At 35.0% G+C, this 18216-nt stretch overlaps 1 protein-coding gene across 4 annotated transcripts; it reads right to left on the bottom strand.

The window, feature by feature from the left end:
• Positions 1-10338: 10338 nt before the first annotated feature.
• On the bottom strand, positions 10339-16614 carry LOC107782741 (U11/U12 small nuclear ribonucleoprotein 48 kDa protein). Of its 4 annotated transcripts, none has more exons than XM_016603675.2 (6): positions 15201-16614; positions 14516-14633; positions 13151-13258; positions 12099-12839; positions 10736-11993; positions 10339-10654 (listed from the first exon to the last, which is right to left on the bottom strand). In XM_016603675.2, the coding sequence occupies exons 1-4, from the start codon at positions 16520-16522 to the stop codon at positions 12240-12242; spliced, it is 2148 nt and encodes a 715-aa protein (XP_016459161.1). In that variant the 5' UTR covers positions 16523-16614; the 3' UTR covers positions 10339-10654; positions 10736-11993; positions 12099-12239. The 4 variants fall into 4 exon arrangements, with proteins under 4 accessions (XP_016459161.1, XP_016459160.1, XP_016459164.1 ...); XM_016603676.2 differs by lacking the exon at positions 10339-10654 and having other exon boundaries at positions 11296-11638; positions 11782-11993; positions 15201-16608; XM_016603674.2 differs by having other exon boundaries at positions 10339-11993.
• Between the last annotated feature and the right edge of the window lie 1602 nt (positions 16615-18216).

Here is an 18216-nt window from a genome sequence, read left to right as displayed (position 1 = left end):
AAACACTGGTCAACCCTAGTTATCCCTTTGAAGCCTTGTTTATATTTCTTTGTTTTCCCCTCTTTTGGAACCAATGTACTTTAAAAAAAAAAAAAAAAAAACTATCAAAACAAGTTCATGTTCATTGAACTACGTTCGACCTGATTCCGAAAGGATACGTAGGCAGCCTCACTCTGGGTTCGGTCACACCAAAACAAAAATCCACATTTTTCCAGTATTCAAAGAAACTGGGGCATGATTTTATTTTATTTTCGATGTTTGTTCCATCAAAATGGTTCCAAAAGTTGTAATTCAGTTGAATATTTATTTTTACCTTTCCCTGCTAAGACCTTCTGATCAACTTTCGAGAATGCTAAGTCAGTATACTACGGGTGATGCCTCAGTCATTGTAAAGAGAGAAAAATAAATGAGAGAGTCGTATTGGTAAAAACCCTCACGGGCACTATAAGGCAATGGTGAGTTGAGAGAAAGATAGATGAGAGAGGTCAATTGGTGAAAACCCACAAAGGGCATCATTGATCGATTTAAGGCTTCGTACATCCCGACACAAGCATGGTCAAGACAAAGAACTCAGTTTCAAAGTTAAGTTTACAACAGATTTTGAGAATTAGACGGTTCAAACGGATCGGGCATCCAGTCCAAAGTGCATGTCATGTTCATTGAAGTCAGCATATTTCCTCTAGATAAGTCCTTTCTTATTCTTTCCTCTGAAAGGGACACTTCTTGATTAAGTTGTAATACCTATTAGTTCACCTTCTTATTTTCTTTCGCATTACTTTTTTTTGAGTCCCTTTCGATCTAATTTTGTCAAAGCAAAGCAAAGAAAAGGCCGCAAAACTGGTTACAGTTTCCCCGTTATATAAAGCAAAGATTCTTTGGCATAAACCATATGGGCAAAGGCATAAATCCATCTATGATTTTCCTTGACGAGCAAAGGGATGGAAGGGCTGAACAATGTTCCAAGGGTCAACAAAAGTTACTCAGTTAAAAGATTTTTGGGAGCGAGGTTGTTTGCACCACAAATACAAATGGTGATAGGCACAAAATAGTCAGGTTTCGATGCTGAGAAAGAAGATCTCCAGAAAGTAAGGATAGAATCTCCCGGCAATTTGTACAATCATCGAATGAGTTAGCTTTTCTAACAAGTGTAATGGACGCAAGGTCAAGTCATCCAAGAAATCAAGGCCACAAACTGACCACCATTTTAAAACTAACAAATCTTTCTTTGTTCAGAACAGGAACACAACGATTTAGGAAACAGTTCGTGAAAAGACAAACACTACCAAGTGAAGTTCTCAAATACTTGATTTCCTTCCAATATACATGTAATCATATTATTTTTAGCTTCATTATAGGGAATCAACACCCTATCTTCACCTCAGGGTACTACATCCCCTGGTTGTATTACTTTTTGCCAACATAGGGTACGACATTCCCTAGTAGCATCCCAGAGAGCCACGAGCCTCATTTTTATTGCCAACATAGGGTACGACATTCCCTAGTAGCATCTCAAAATACCATGAGCCTCATCTTATCACCAACACAGGGTACTATATCCCCTGGCTGCATTACTTTCTGCCAACATAGGGTACAACATTCCCTAGTAGCATCTCAGAATGCCATGAGCCTCATCTTATTTCCAACACAGGGTACTACATCCCATGTCTGCATTACTTTCTGCCAACATAGGGTACGACATTCCCTAGTAGCATCTCAGAATGCCATGAGCCTCATATTATCACAAACACAGGGTACTACATCCCTTGGTTGCATTTTAGTGCCAACATAGGGTACAACATTCCCTAGTATCATCTCAGAGAGTCACGAGCCTCATCTTATTGCCAAACACAGGGTACTACACCCCCTGGTTGCATTTCTTATTGCAAACATAGGGTACGACATTCCCTAGTAGCATCCTAGACACCACGAACCTCATCTCATTGTCAACACATGGTACTACATCCCCTGGTTGCCTTCCATCTTATTAACATAGGGTATGACATCCCCTATTATAAAATAAAATAAAAAACATCTTTTTCAATTCTTTATTCTGCAATAGCAAAGATAGTTTAATGTATTTTCAATAACTCACAAAAATTTTCTAGTGCAAATTGGGGCAGAAAATGTTTGTTCGTTTTGTTTGTTTGTGATGGCTTGTAGGTTTTTCTGCAAAGCACGGATTGGATGCGCAAAAATAAGATTCCATCTCTTGCCAAATGAAAGTGAAATGTTTGATCTCAATACCAGCTGCAACCAATTTTGACGTAATGCATGCGGAGACATAGGGTCTCAAGATCCATCTCCTCATCATCCGATCAAGAAACAAGTCTGTGAGAATATTTCATAGTCTATTGCATCGAGAGCATCAATTTTTCAGTCTAAAGTAAATGGGAGAAGCAACTCAAGAATCAAGACTAGACTCCAGACGACTTTTAGATAGGAATTTTGTAACTCTTAGATTTCAAGAGTATGTAATTTTCTTTTTATTTTGATGTAATAGTAGGAACCGCGGATCGGAACCTCGACGGAACTTCACTCGACTCTCCATCTAAGCATACTCCATCACTCTTCTTCCACTTGAACTACACATGACCTGATTCCCTTACAACCCGGGATATGTAGGCTGCCTAAAACCAAGGCTCGGTCGCACCTTTTTCTTTTATCTTCTTTTCCTTTTTAAATAATAGTGAGGTCAAAAATCAGTCACCTTGTTCATTTTTCTTTGCCTGAAAACTATTCATGTTTTCAAGCAAAGAGGGGCATGCTGTGAACACCTAATTTTTGACCACACCCTAAATTCTATACTTTAGTGTAAATATATCTTTTAGGTCTAATCTTGATATTTTAAACTTTTATCTTACTCTTAATAGGTTTTATTTGAAAAAAAAATTAAATTTAAAACTACAAAATATATTCACATTCTTAGAGTATAAGATTTGTTCCTATGTTTAAATAGAAGAAAATGTACTATATATATATTTAGTTTCTTCTAATTTTAATTGTAAGTTATAGAGAGAGCTAGTGATTTTAATACTTTTCTTAGTGTTTTTTTTTAATTATATGGTTTCTTTTTGACATCTCAGAGAACGAGACAAGAATTGCCCACAATTGCAATATTTGATTTCCTAAGAATCATGCTGACTAAGTACAAAAGAAAACAGTTTTCATTTTTTCTTTTCACCTGCACACGACCATTTGCACACAACTTTCCCACCTTTCACGTCACTCACCTCACATTGCACACACACACGATCATCCCCGTCCCTCACGTCTTGTTGCCCACTCCTCCATTCATCACTCTTCACATACATTCTATATATATATTGGTCATACACATTAGATTAGGGAGGGGATCCTTTTTTCAAAAAAAGGAGAAAACGTTGATTCTAGTCTAATTAAGAAGACTTAGATTTTCATACACGAACACACACTGGTTTGCTCACAAAAGGTTTCTTCACTACCTCTCTTAGTAAACTTGGTTTTGAAATAAAGTATGCTTGAGGTCGGATTTGAGGTTTCCGGTTAGTGACTCCGTTCATGATCTCCGTCTTGATTTGATATTCCGATAGAGCATCGAATTTCTCTTTGTTACTTTTCTACAAAAGGTCAGTCTTTCATTTTGTTAGTATTTTAAATTATGCCATGAACAAATATGTACCTTTTAAGCTTCTTAATATTTAATATTAGTTTGGTGAAGATATTAATTTTGAGTATGTTATCATGTTATCTCCAGTTTAATCCGATGAGTCTTTGGGTAACATTTTTAAGCCGTTATCGTTATTAGATAATCCATGTTTGATGTTATCTGTTTAAGTTATTTTGAGTTTAATTTGTGATAATAAATCAGATGAGATAACTTTAATTATTCTAACTTTAAAATGTAGTGCAGTTAGTGAATGAAACAATGTTCTTTGAATTCTAAGGTTTTAAGTTGTTAGCCCATTTGTCGAAGCATTTGAACGTTTACAGTGTTACTAGTTTTATGTTTGTTTAAAGTAATAGATTTTATCTTTCTATACTTTGTCTGATGTGAATATAGTTGCATAATTATTTTCTTTTGGAGTTTAAATTTAATTACAATTATATTATGTACTTTTGGCGCATTGGATTATTTTCAAATAGAGTGAGTTGTAACAGAAGGATACATGTTTGGAGATTATAGTTTGTTAATATAAGAGAATAGATTAATTTATTAAAACCATACTGTGATATAGAAGTTGCCTTAAAAATTATAGCTTGTTACACTAATAAGACGTGATAGTGATTTGAGTTTAATGATAGTAAGATATGAGTTAAACGAATCCATCTGTGATTAATATTCTAATTCATAAATGTACTATGATGCTTTGGGCATGTTCTTAGTTGATCAAATAATCATAGTTATGTATACGTTCGCGTGACATAATTACGATTTCCAAAATTAAAACCAAGGTACGCGTTCGCGCGACTTTAACCGAGCAATCTTAATAATAAGAAAAATGTTATTAATTATGTATACGTACGCGTGACATGATTCTTGACACACCAAACAAAACGAATACACGTACGCGTGATTCATTTTGAGATAATTTTATAATTACGAATAATCAAGCAATTAAAAGCGGTAAAAAGGTAAATGTGCATAGGTTCTAAAATAAGTAATTAAATAATTTAATTAAGCCAGGTATGATTAAAGTGACCGTGCTAAAACTACGGAATTCGAGAGTGTCTCACACCTTCTCTCGGGTTAACAGAATTCCTTACCCGGTCTTCTGTGTTCGCGGACCGTAAAACAGAGTAAACTTTCCTCGATTTGGGATTTAAAATAAACCGGTGACTTGGGACACCAGATTTTATCCCAAGTGGCGACTCTGAATCTAATAAATAATCTCATTTCGATTAATGTCACTTAAATTGGAAAAACTCCTTTCTTTCCTATTCCCTCGGGAAAAAGGAGGTGTGACAATGATGATGATAATACTCAGCAACAAGTGACACGTGCTGAAACTTTTCCAGAAGCTCATGAGAATCAAATTACCATATCACTTGATGCAGTTTCAATAGAAACATTGACATCAGCAGCAGACACTTTACAAGATAATTTGAATGACACAACAATGTCACCACAACAACCAAAACCTTCAACCCAACAACCACAAGTTCAGGAGGTAGCCCATGATATCAAAAGGGGAGGAAGAATATCCAAACCTCCCATTTGGTTAAAGGATTATTTGACAACAAAGAGTACTGCTGGTCAGTGTCTTTATCCTTTATCCAAAGGGTTATACTATGGGAATCTAAAGACAAGATACCAGTCCTATTTGAAGGCTTTTACAGCTTGCATTGAACCTAGCTCTTTCAAGGAGGCAGTTCAGGATGACAGATGGGTTGAAGCCATGCATCAGGAGATATAAGAACTTGACGACAATGGCACTTGGGAACTGGTTGATTTACCTATAGGAAATCAAGCCATTGGATCTAAATGGGTTTACAAAGTCAAATACAAAGCAAATGGAGAAGTAGAAAGATTCAAGGCTCGTTTGGTTGCCAAAGGATACAATCAAAAGGAAGGGTTTGATTATCATGATACTTTCTCACATGTGGCCAAAATGGTCACGGTGAGACTTGTTATCAGTATAGCCACTTCCAAAGGTTGGCCTTTGTATCAAATGGATGTTAATAATGCCTTTCTACGGGGTAATTTTTATGAAGAAGTTTGTATGAGTTTGCCCCAAGGGTTTACCAAACAGGGGGAGAACAAAGTATGTAGACTTCTGAAGTCTTTGTATGGGCTTAAACAAACCTCCAGATAATGGAATATCAAGCTTTGATAGAGAGTGGATACAATCAAAGTGCCTTTGATCACTCTCTGTTTACCAAAAAATAAGGAGATGGTTTGGTGGTCATCCTCATCTATGTGGATAATTTGCTGATTACTGGTAGTCATCCAACACTGATAGAAGATGCCAAAATGACCCTGCACAATCGATTTAAGGTTAAAGATCTTGGAGAATTGAGATACTTTCTTGGAATTGAAGTGCTGAGATCAAAAAATGGGACATTGCTTAACCAAAGAAAGTATGCTTTGGATCTTATTTCTCAGGTTGCTTTGAGTGGATGTAAACCTGCTAAGACACCCTTGGAACTTAATCAAAAATTGACCACTGTTGATTATGATGTTCATGTAGGAAAAACTGGTGATTTAGAACTTGAAGATGTCACAGCATACCAGCAATTAATTGGGAAGCTCTTGTACCTCACCATCACTAGGCCAGACATTAGCTTTGCAGTTCAAAGTTCAAGCCAGTTCATGCAGAGACCTAAACAATCACACTTGAAGGCAGCCTTCAGAGTGGTTAAATACCTCAAAGGTTCACCTGGTTTAGGTGTGTTATTGCCTACTAGTCCTATCACCAATTTATCTGCCTATTGTGACTCAGATTGGGCCTCCTACCCTAACACAAGGAGGCTTGTCACACGATATGTTGTCAAATTGGGGGAGGCTCTCATTTCATGGAAGTCTAAGAAACAGCACATTGTAAGTAGAAGCTCTGCAGAAGCTGAATATAGGAGCATGGCAGCAGCAGTAGCTGAAGTTATTTGGATTGTCGGTCTGTTACAGGAGTTAGGCCTCACCATATCGCAGCCTGTATTTCTGTTCTGCAATAACAAGGCAGCAATTCAAATTGCTAGCAACCCAATTTTTCATGAGCGCACCAAGCACATTGAGCTTGATTGTCATTTTGTGCGAGAAAAGATCAAGTGTGAGCTTATTCTTCCTCATCATGTTCCCTCCACTCACCAACTTGCAGACTTATTGACCAAAGGCTTGCCTACTGCTCAACATCAACTTCTCTTATGCAAGTTTGGTGTGTTCGATATTTTTCACCCACCAGCTTGAGGGGGAGTATTGAGTGAGGGGTATAGTTTAGTGTACTAAGTGAAGGGTAATTTTGTAATTTCACAATGCTCCTCACATGACTAACTGAGCTTGTTATATTAGTTAAATACAGTGTATTCTCATTCTTTGAGTAACAATATAATAAAATTCTCTCTACTTTCTCTCTCTACGATCTTTCCCAATCTCACGATTCATCAATTGCATGTGTAAGAATCTAAGTTTGTGTGGATAGATCTCAGATTCTATCATGAATGCTGTGTGAAAAGAATATATTGTAGAAACTTACTACAAACTAAAATGTAACCCCCCATTTGGGCGAAGAATATTAACAAAGTAGACACGTAGTACACTACTTTCAGAGAAAATTGTATCGAAGTCTTTTGGGTTTTTGAGTCTCTATTTTACAATTTATTATAATTTTATGGGTAGTTTCCCGGGGTATTGCAACATTGAGTTATAACAAATTTCTAGCACTGCTTTGACTTCAAAATCAAATAAACACTTTACATCAACAAATTATATGCCACCTTTTGCTTTAAAGAATCAGGTGCACTAAAATTTCGTCAAGATACTCTTAAACAAATTTGTTGGAGTATTTTACATTGATTGACGGATGATCAGTTTTTTAATATTGGATTTCAATATTATGTTATCCACGTTCCAAATGCCAAAGTTTAAAGTTTTGCAGGATAATGATATTACTGTAATGTGACAAACTAAGTTTTTAAATCTTTATTATTGTAGTGAGTAAAATTTAGTAATCATGTAAGCATTCCATCCATCTCACGACTGTCGTATTTGGATATCGAGCAGTGACAAATTAAAGTGATCCTTTGACCAAGATTTCAACACGTAATATAATGACATTGTTAAGTAAAAGAATAATTACAACTACCATACAATATTTTTCATGTAATCTTAAGTGGTTTGATTTTTTTCTCAAAGTGATTTAACAAAAATGTTTAAAACGCATAAAATGAACCAAGCACAACTTTTGACGAAAGCATCATAGCGGATTTAGAATTTGAACTTTATGAGTTTAAATATAAAATTTTATCACAACTAATTTGATTTATTCGATTCGAAATTCATTTTATTCAATTAATTTCTTAATACATATACAAGGTTCGAACAAAATTTATTAAATTCGGATAAACACACAACTTACACTTTAATATAAGTCAAATATATTAAATTATAGGCGTGCAAGCTTGCACCTCAGTAGCGTCTAACTTCTCGATATATACTACTATTGCGTTCTATAATTATTTTAATCAGAAATTAAAACAGATTAATTCATTTTCAAAGTTGACTTGAGCAGTGTAAACAACTACCTGACCTAAAAAAAAAAAAAAAGAAGCAAAATTGTTAACGGCATGATCGACCATAGAAAGTTTCTAAAGTAAATGCCCCCAGAGACTTAACTAACTGAACTCAAATTTTGAGGTTAGAGTTAAACCCAAGGTCCATTTTTTTATCAAAATATTAAATGATGCAGAAGAAACGGAGGACGACAATATCATCGATATACTATCTTTAACAAGACGAGCGTGCTAACCTTCGATTTGGCCAGAACGTTCAGTGAGTTGAGTATCAAGAAATTAAATAGTACCATGCCATAACTTTATCTTACCACTAACTTGCTAAACTCATAGTCCAAAATTGACAGCACCACTTCTTTCAAAATATATGAAGTTGAATTTAAGATGTGTAGAATATAATGTCGTCAATGCTATTATGAAATTGAAGTTGGAAAAAGCAACCAAAAAAGAAATACCCTGAAAAAAGACATACACATGCTTCAAACGTTGGGGAAACACTAACGACTACAGATACTTTTGTGGTTGTTCTTCGTTTGCCATCCTACATAGTTCTGGTAGGCTATTTAATTATGTTTCCGATGTTCTAGCAAGTCGGCTAAATCATATTTTGGTAAATACCGAATTACCGTATCGAAATCGAAAATTTTAGCATTTGATAATCGGTATCTTGTTAATTGGTATGGTATTTGGTTTACGTTTTTAAAAAATTTGGTATTAAATATGGTATTTGACTATTTGGTATTTAAAAAAATAATACCGAAATATCGATACCGAATTACCGTACTGAAATTCAAAATTTCGGCACTTGATATTCGGTATTTTGGTATTTGGTTTAAGGTTTTAAAACATTTGATATTAGATATGGGAATTTGGTAGGCTATTTAATTATGTTTCCGATGTTCTAGCAAGTCATGCTAAATCATATTTTGGTAAATACCGAATTATCGAACAGAAATCAAAAATTTTAGCATTTGGTAATCGGTATCTTGTTAATTGGTATGGTATTTGGTTCACGTTTTTAAAAAATTTGGTATGAAATATGGTATTTCACTATTTGGTATTTTAAAAAATAATACCGAAATATCGATACCGAATTACCGTACTGAAATTCAAAATTTCGGCACTTGGTATTCGGTATTCTGATATTTGGTTTAAATTTTTAAAACGTTTGGTATTAGATATGGTAATTTGGTATTTAAAAAATAATACCGATACCAAACTGTAATAAATACTAAGTAACATAATACACATTTTATTGATTATAACGTACTAAGTTACATAATACTTTTCTTTAGCCTTCATGATGCGGCTGATACTAAAACCCATATACTTCTTGAGAAAAATAAAGGAACAAGTTAGACTGCAAATTCTGACTCTTATTCTTCAGGTTTGTTGTATTCTCTAAGTTAAGCAATTATCTTAAGCAAGTAATAAGATATTTTCAATAATTAAATTTATTCTCTTATGTACCTATTTTTTCTCTCTATGGATTAATACTTGCTAATTTTGGACAAAGATTTTGTCAATGTCAATATTCAAGTCGAGCAAATCGAAGTTACCGTACCAAAACCGAAAGGGAAAAAGCATAACCATACCAAATTTAATTAGGTACGGTATTGATATAGCGTTTCAAAAAATCGTATACCGAAAATACCGAACCGAAATATTAATTACCGTACCGTACCGACCGACGAACACCTAGTTGTTGTATTTACAAATAAAAATTTACATACCACCAAACACGACTGGGAGTGCAAACACTGGGATAGAGCATGTTTCTTCTATATAAACATAAGAAACATGCCTTAGAGAAAGCATTATCAGATTATAAACTCTCTGGTCCATAATAAGTGATTTTTTTGCCTTTTTTATTTTGATTCAAAATAAGTATCTTTTTACATAATCAAGAAGAAATTAACTTTATTTTTTCAAAACTTGCCCTTATTTACATATCTCAATGTGTCAAGTCAACAATATTCAAATTTTAATTAAGGATAATTTAGTCAAAATACCATTTTTTTTTTCTCTAGGGGTTAGTATTTTCTTAAGGAGTGTGCCAAAGGCCAAAAACGTCACTTATTATGAACGGAGAAAGTAAAATTTAGGCATTTCCAATAATAAAATAAAGCACAATCAGGACTCCAATGAATATGATATATAAAGCAACAGCCCGTATAAAGTAACAGATACAAACTTGGAAGATACATGTCAAAATAATCGATGCAATTGGTAGGCAAACGTACATACTAAACAAGGAACATATTTTCGTGTGTAAATGAATGATCCCAAGGCATTTAAATTGTATACTAGGAATAATGCCTAATTTTGGTATCCACTAAATCCTTTGTAAACTAATTAGGAAATACTTCAAGCTCCCAAGGCTACAGTTGGGCCTTAGTTTAATGACTTCTTCAGGAAATCCATCTTTTGTTGTTTCCGCCACTTTCTAAGTCTGCAATTTGAAGTACAAAAACATTTAGATAGCAACATGAAAACTCTACACCTGAACCAGTATCAGGTGAATATTTTCTACCTAGAACCTTCTGCAACATATCTGATGTACACGATACTTGCCCATATGCATTTAGCAAAAAACACTGCAACCATGAAACTTGTGTAATATCCTTTATAATATTTGATGTCATCTTCAACAGACATAAGCCTGTTAACTAGATGTGAACCAACCATGTGAACTAAGACAAACTTAAATTAAATTGTGTTTATACTTGTAAATCGACGCACAATATATTTTTTTATTTGACAAGTACATCGATTTACAATTAAACAAAGCAAGAATATATACAGCAGTCGAACATGCATCAGCATCTTGATCTCATTCTTGAAATGCTTTTTTATTCAACACTTATTCATCAACAGGTAAAGATTCCTAAAAGAAAAAAACTAGTTTCTTCTAACTCGCAGAATTCAGGTACCATTAACTTATGAATCCTATAAGAACTGTCTAAAACACTACAACTGATTAAGAGATGCTTAAAGTGCTGAAGGATTTAACTGTGTGTTACTATTGATCTTTTGATGTGTGTTCTGAGTTCTGCCATTAAAACTACAAAAAACAATTAGATTGGGTGTGACTGCCCCACTTTCCAAGTCTACCATTGAAAGTACAAAAACAATAAGATTGCAACTAGAAAGGTCTACTACACCTGAAGCTGCATCAAGCATAGTCTTCTACCCAGTATGTCCTCCGTAATATGACTAGTATACATGATACTTACCCATATGTAAAGTTAAAAAATATTGCTACCATAGTACTATGCAATATTCCTGTATAGTACTGAACAGTTATACAAGCAAATCTCATAACTGGATCTTCAACATGCTTGAAGCTATGTTTTGAGGCCCCAAGAACCAGATACTTCACCCAGTTGTGAACCAAGCAAATATTTCCTTAATAAATTGTGTTTACGCTTGTACACTGAAGCCACAATCAAGCAAACCAAAAGTTTAAGCATTAGAGCTATGCACAATTGTGCTCAGAAAGAAAAAGGAACTCCGCAACAAATAATTACAATTTAGGTCAAGTTATAGCCAGCATTATGACAAATAAAACTAACTTACTATATGATGTGCACAGGAAGAACGTTACCACTGGTTCTCTAGCCATAAAACTAAGCCCCCTTGAAAATCCAAGAGAGAATTCATTTCTTTGTGTGGGGGAAGAAGGAAGAACAATAGTAAAGCTAAGAAGACAATGTCAAAAAGAATTAATATAAAGGATACATGGAAGGATACAGAAGAGGATAGACTGCAGACACCTGCATGACTTCCTACTGCAAGGTTTAATGGGAAAAAAACAACCAGGAAAAACATTCAGTCTCTCCTGAAAAAGCAAAATAAATTAAACATCCAGGTTAGTCAAAATCATAGTCGCTTACCTAGTCGATTTGACCAGTAGACACAAAAAGAACCAGTCGCAGGAAATTCTGAAGGTGATACCGTCCCAATGTCAACACATCTCCAGATTAGCCCGACTGCTTGAAGTAGCTGCAACACTCAGACATTTTCTCAAAGTTCTTCTAAGATTTTGATGGATCATATCGGTCATCAAAATCAACAGAAGCATCCCTTGTCTTCCGTTTCTTGATGTCAGAATTACGATCACTTCTTTCCCTACATGAACTACTTTTCTCATGTGATTTGTGGTAGCTTCTGCTGGAGCTTCTGGAAAAATTATCTCTAGAATCTTTGGAATAGTCTCTCTTCTCTTGGGTGATTGTTGATTCACGTGAGTAGGCACTACCCTCTCGCTGATTTGGGCTTCTAGAGTAATCTTTTGGGTCCTGTCTGGACCTCCCATTACTTCTCTCTGCCACTAAAAGTCGATGATGCGACCGAGATCCTCTTTCCATATTTGCAGAATAATCATCTTTGAATTCTGCTGAATGGACTTCTCCATCAGTATGAAACTCTTTCCCATAACCACCTTCCCTTCCTTTGCTTAAAGCAGATGAATTCAGCTGCCTCTTTCCAAACTCAGCTTTATCCATATAAGATGTATCCGTTCTGTAAGTTGCAGAAAGTGGAAGTTTGGACTCTTCAGCTCCTTTTGTTGGGCAATTGATGGCACCTGCTTGCCTGATTTCCTCCATGTATTCCTCAATTATATCCCTCATAACCTAAAGGTAGAAGAGGACAGCAATAAAGATGTAAAAATGAAAAGGAGCATAAATAAGTCATAGCTTAACACACAAAATGAGTAGACATTAAGATAGAGATTTGTAATGGGAGCAAATTATTAAGTTTATAAAGCTTTCTGCACTATCAGATGGGCATCAAGAGAAATCTTCTTAGCAATAAATATAGTGAAGGAACAAACTCAGACTCAGGTCAATGGATATATACATGACTATAAACAGAGAAAAAACATATGGTTTTTTTACGAAGATAGAGAAAAACATATGGTCAAATCTGAAGAAGTAAAATGTACCTGTGTTGTTGACCGTTTCAACTTTTTTCCACGATATGACATTCTTCTACGTTTGTAATCCCTTTCCTCAGCTAATAATTCCTCTCTAGTCTTTGTTCTATTTGTGTCCTGAAAATGTCATGCCAAAGATTAAGAAATCAGTAAGCGTCTAATTGATAAGACTAAAATACTGATGCAAGGTTGAATTACATATAATAACATTTTAACTTGCCAATCTTAAGTAAATTTCCCATCACAAAGAATTTAAGTCACTGAAGTTTAAGGACTCAAGACAGTGGGTTTTATCATCTGAGTGTTTATCGCTAAGGATGAAATCATCTGTCTTGTTCATTATCTAGACGGGAAGCTAAACATAAGTTTATCAGTTTTTAACATCCATAAGATCGCTAATTTTCAATATATTAATATTCTTTGTTTGAAATTTTCATTAAAATCAGTCATTTTATGTAAATCCAGATAGTTATCAAAATTATCTTTAAATATGAGTTTATATTTTATAAGAGATGCATTCATACGATATTTCGTGATTGTTCATCCTCAAATTCAGTGACAAGTGACAACCCAAATTTGTCTCACTTAAAATTTCTAAAGGAGTTGTAAATGCCAAACTCATGGGTCATTTGGTTCGCACTAGTTGAGATTCTGATGCAGGGATTGTTAAACTGAGATTAATAGTACATGTATACCTTGTACCGATATAAGTTCTTCCATTTTGCATCTAGTATAAAATAATAACCAGATTAAGGTATATGTTATACCAGAAATGAAAATGCTAATCGATCACAGAGTGCCAAGACTACTTTTTCTAATTCCTCCAAACTCCATAGATGTATTAAGTGATCTTTAATTATATCACATTGCTATTGTTCAATAAGCATAAATTGGTCCTTTGCAACTGTTCGCACTAGCAGAAGAGCTCTCACACTGTTCAATTCCATAAAAAATTGACCAAGCGCAATAAATTCGTAACTTCTCGCCAGGCTAAAACAGCTTGAAATACATTCCAGTTTTGTATTTTTTTAATAAACACATTGAACTTTCAAAAATTACAGTCTCTTTGGCAGCATGGCTCGAGTCAGTGCTAGAAAAAATAATGAGGAAAGAGAAGACCAGAAAGCATCAAGATTTTTTCATTTGTTGTACTCTACTAGGTGGAATCTTCCCAAGAAGAACTGAAGGGCAAGAAAACAGAAATATATGCAAAAAATGCTCATTTATGTTTTACCACCCAAAAGCAGATGGTACTTTCAAAAACTACTATCCTAAACGTTGATTCTATACTGGTTGTCATCTTTATAGGGGTCAAATATAGTTACTGCTTCAAGATCTGCAATGATAAAGTATTATTTTGACAAGCAAACATACCTGATTATTTCGCGAATGCTGCCAGAGAAATCCATCATGTTCAAGCAGAGCTCTGTAATTAGGGCGTTTTTGCCGTTCCTCGTCTGCTTTATTTGAAATGTAAGAGTGCTCCATCGATCTGCAAAGAGATCTGCTTAACTATATACTCTAGGACTGATACATAAAGTATAACCTTTTCATGCTTGAAGAGAAAAGTGAGATTAGAAAAACAGCAATAAAGGACTCCTACACCTTTGAACATATTGTAGACGCTTTATCTTTGCATATCACTATTTTCAGTATTTTCCACCAGACCAAAGGCCTGGCAAAAAAAACTCTTTTCATCTGCATGTGAATCATTTGCGAGCCAGATACAACTTTCTGCATAGGTCAAAATAGGCTTTTCCTCCTTTAATCTTTATCTTACAGCCATATGCATCTAGATGGATGGCCGTTATAATTCCGGCCCAAACTCTAGGCTTAGTGGAAACATCATTCATGAATTACAACTTCCAATTTGAACCAAGTTAACACCCAGCTTTTGACATCTATGCATAAACAATTCTTCTAAATAAAAAGCATGGACTTGCCTAACAGAAAACTTAAATGTCAAATACCATTCAACATTTAGACGAATATTGTGATGCACATCTACACAAATGGACATCTTCAAACTACCATACTAAGAAGAGTGAAGTTAATGTACCGTTGGTAAGCTGGAAGTGATGGTAAATTCCTCAGTGCTTTGAGATTTTCTTCAAGCATAGATCGTTCATGCAACGCTGCAACAGCTGCTGCAACTTGGGAAACAAAAATCGGGCTTTTACAGAGTGCTTCATCTGATATATTTGTCCCCTCATTCTCTATCCTACTTTTAAGTGGCTCACCACTTTCCTGTGACTCTTCAACATTTCCATCCCCTCTTTTCGTATCAGTAGATTCATTGAACATACAAGAACTAAATGCCCAATCACAGATACATTGCTTCAGCATATTGATAGCAAATAATTTCCCATTCGTTTCCCCATACAACACAGAAAGCTGGGTTGCTAACCACATCAAAACCTGAACTAGTACCGGACACTTAAAACTCCGTCCACTCAAATCCGATCCCTCAGCTTCTTCATTGTAAAATGTACTAGCTAAATCAATAGCTTCCCTAATAATAGCCTTCAAACAAAGCTTAAACAGAACAAGCATATGATCCCTCATTGCTAAATCGAGCACAATACGATAACACCTACCCGAATTAGCTACTACCCATGTAGACAAACACTCGACACTGCTCATCCCTAATCCCAAAATCACACGAAGAACGCGATATGAATACATAAATGGAAAATCACTCCAACAATTAGTTTCATTCATAATTGCATATAACTCCGAAGGAAGAAACCTGATCGATTCATTTGAAAACGACATCAAATTTTTACCAAAATTAGCACATTCTGAAGATAAAACAGCAGGCAAAGTGAGCATTGGAGGAGCAGCATTTTCACCTTTAATGGGGAAAGAAACAACACCAGGACAATCAGAATAGAAGGAAGTGGGATTTTCAGTATCAAAATCAAGGTATGTTTCGAGAGAGAAGCAAAGGTCAGATTGTGAATCGTGTAAAGGTAAAGTAAAGGGGTTGGGATTTGAGGAGGACTGAAGGGTGTCGGGGTATTTGAGGTTTTGGGTTAGGGTTTCGATGTGATTGGAGGGAATAGGTGTTGGGCAATGAAGGGAGTGAGAGAAGAGAGAAGAAAGGGGGAGATGATGGTTGAGATTGAAAGGGCATGGGTTTAGGATTTGAGAGGGGGAGAGCGGGGTGGGGAGAAGGGAAGAGAGAGAGTGGAGAGTGGTTGATGAGAGACTGAGGAGAGACGTGAGGGTTGAGAGAGCAGTGCGAAGATCGTATGCAGGAGGAGTAGTGGTGGGAGTAGGAGTAGGGGTGGACTGGTGAAAGTATGGTGGTGGCGGCGGCGGCGGAAAGGTGGAGGACGGTGGGGGTGGTAGTGGTGGCGGCGGAGGAAATGGATTCATTTGTTGTCTTTATCGCTCTTGCCGGAGATTTTGAGTTTCGAGTTTTGAGACGGCAAATATGTCCGAGTTTATTTCTTTTTCCACATAAGTACTACACTTAGTATGGGTTTGGATATAAGAATTGTAAAATTTCAAAACAAAAGCGAAAAAAAATTTCTAAGTAAAAATTATATTTGAAAATTAGAGTTGTGTTTGGATATGGATATAATTTTGGATTATTTTTGAAGTTTTGTGAATAATCTGAGTGAAAAAAAATTGAAAAATAATTTTTTGGAGTTTTTCAAGTTTTGAAAAAATTTCAAAATTCATATTCAATTGAAAATTGGAAACTTTATGGCAAAATACTGATCTCGAAAAAAAATAAAAAAATTTCTAAAAAAAGTGAAAAAATTCTTATGTCCAAACGGGCTCTAAAATTATGTTTGGACATAACAATTTTTTTACTTTTTCGAAATTTTTTTATTTTTTTCGAAATCAATGTTTGGCCATAAAATTTCTAATTTTCACTTGAATATGAATTTTGAAATTTTTCGAAAATTTGAAAAACTAAAAAAAATTATTTTTCAAAAATATCACTCAAATCACTCACAAAAATTTAAAAACAACCCAAAATTATATTCATGTCCAAACATAACTCCAATTTCAAATACCATTTTCACTTGAAATTTGTTTTCAGTTTTTTTTGAAATTTTATAATTCTTATGTCCAAACGCCCGCTAAATAAGTCTTGGGACTCTTTTTTTTTTTTTTTACATATATACGAAATTTTAAATTTATTTACCTAGTTTATAGGGATAGTTGGCGAGGTGACCTCTTTTCAAACTTGAATTGGCCAAGTGACCTTCAGGTTTAATTTATTGTAGGATTGACCTTCATGCTTAATAAATAGTTAAGTGGGATTATAAAGTGAGGGGAAAGTTGAGTCTTTATCCCTAAAATTTTAGTTATTACACTTTGACCCCAATCTATATAAATGTAATATTACCAGATATTTAAAAAATAAAATAAAATCATCCCTTCCCCCTCATCTGCCGCCCCAATCCCCATTTCCCACGGCTGATTCCTCCAGTGCAACTTATTTTTCTTGCATTCAACACACAGAGGTCGTCTCCCTTCTTCTCTATTCCTCCCAAAACTTCATTCTTTTGATTTATCATTTACTTTGAAGAAATCGACAAATTGGGGGTTTTTCGGATCCGTCGAATTTGGGGAAGAAATTGGTGGTACATTGGATTGATAATTCATTCCAAGTGGTATATTGTGTACCTCTTTCATCTGGTAAGTGTTTTCATTTCATCTTCGTCGTCATTGTTAATTTGTGTTTCTGCAAAAAAACAATCTGCACAATGCTCGACCACTAGTGTACAATAGATCACTGGTTCACAATAGACTGATGGGAGATTATATATTAATATGCGGTCTATATTCTGGTGAATGGGTTGAGGGGCCAACTAGTTAGAATTGGAATTCTTATACAAAGGTTACAGTATCTATCTGTATACCTAGCAATTGTACATTTGACGAATTTGTTGATGTCATCATTAAACGTGAAAAACTAACATGTTCCCCGAGGAATTTGAATATTACATATATGCTTAGCTCTGCACCGAAGAGGGATAAGATTCCTCCTTCTTTCATTAAGAATGACAATGATTTGCAATCGCACCTCCTTGATGTTACAATTGATGGTATGA

The sequence above is a fragment of the Nicotiana tabacum genome, chromosome 13 (genome assembly GCF_000715075.1).
Source record: "Nicotiana tabacum cultivar K326 chromosome 13, ASM71507v2, whole genome shotgun sequence".
Classification (NCBI taxonomy): Eukaryota; Viridiplantae; Streptophyta; class Magnoliopsida; order Solanales; family Solanaceae; genus Nicotiana; species Nicotiana tabacum.
This window is presented reverse-complemented; position numbering and strand designations above follow the sequence as displayed.

Coding starts and splice junctions, on each gene's coding strand:
- LOC107782741 (XM_016603674.2), bottom strand. CDS start 16,522: ATGAATCCATTTCCTCCGCCGCCACCACTACCACCCCCACCGTCCTCC. Junction 13,259..14,515: donor AGCATTCGCGAAATAATCAG/GTATGTTTGCTT, acceptor TGACATTTTCAG/GACACAAATAGAACAAAGAC. Junction 12,840..13,150: donor TGAAACGGTCAACAACACAG/GTACATTTTACT, acceptor TTCTACCTTTAG/GTTATGAGGGATATAATTGA.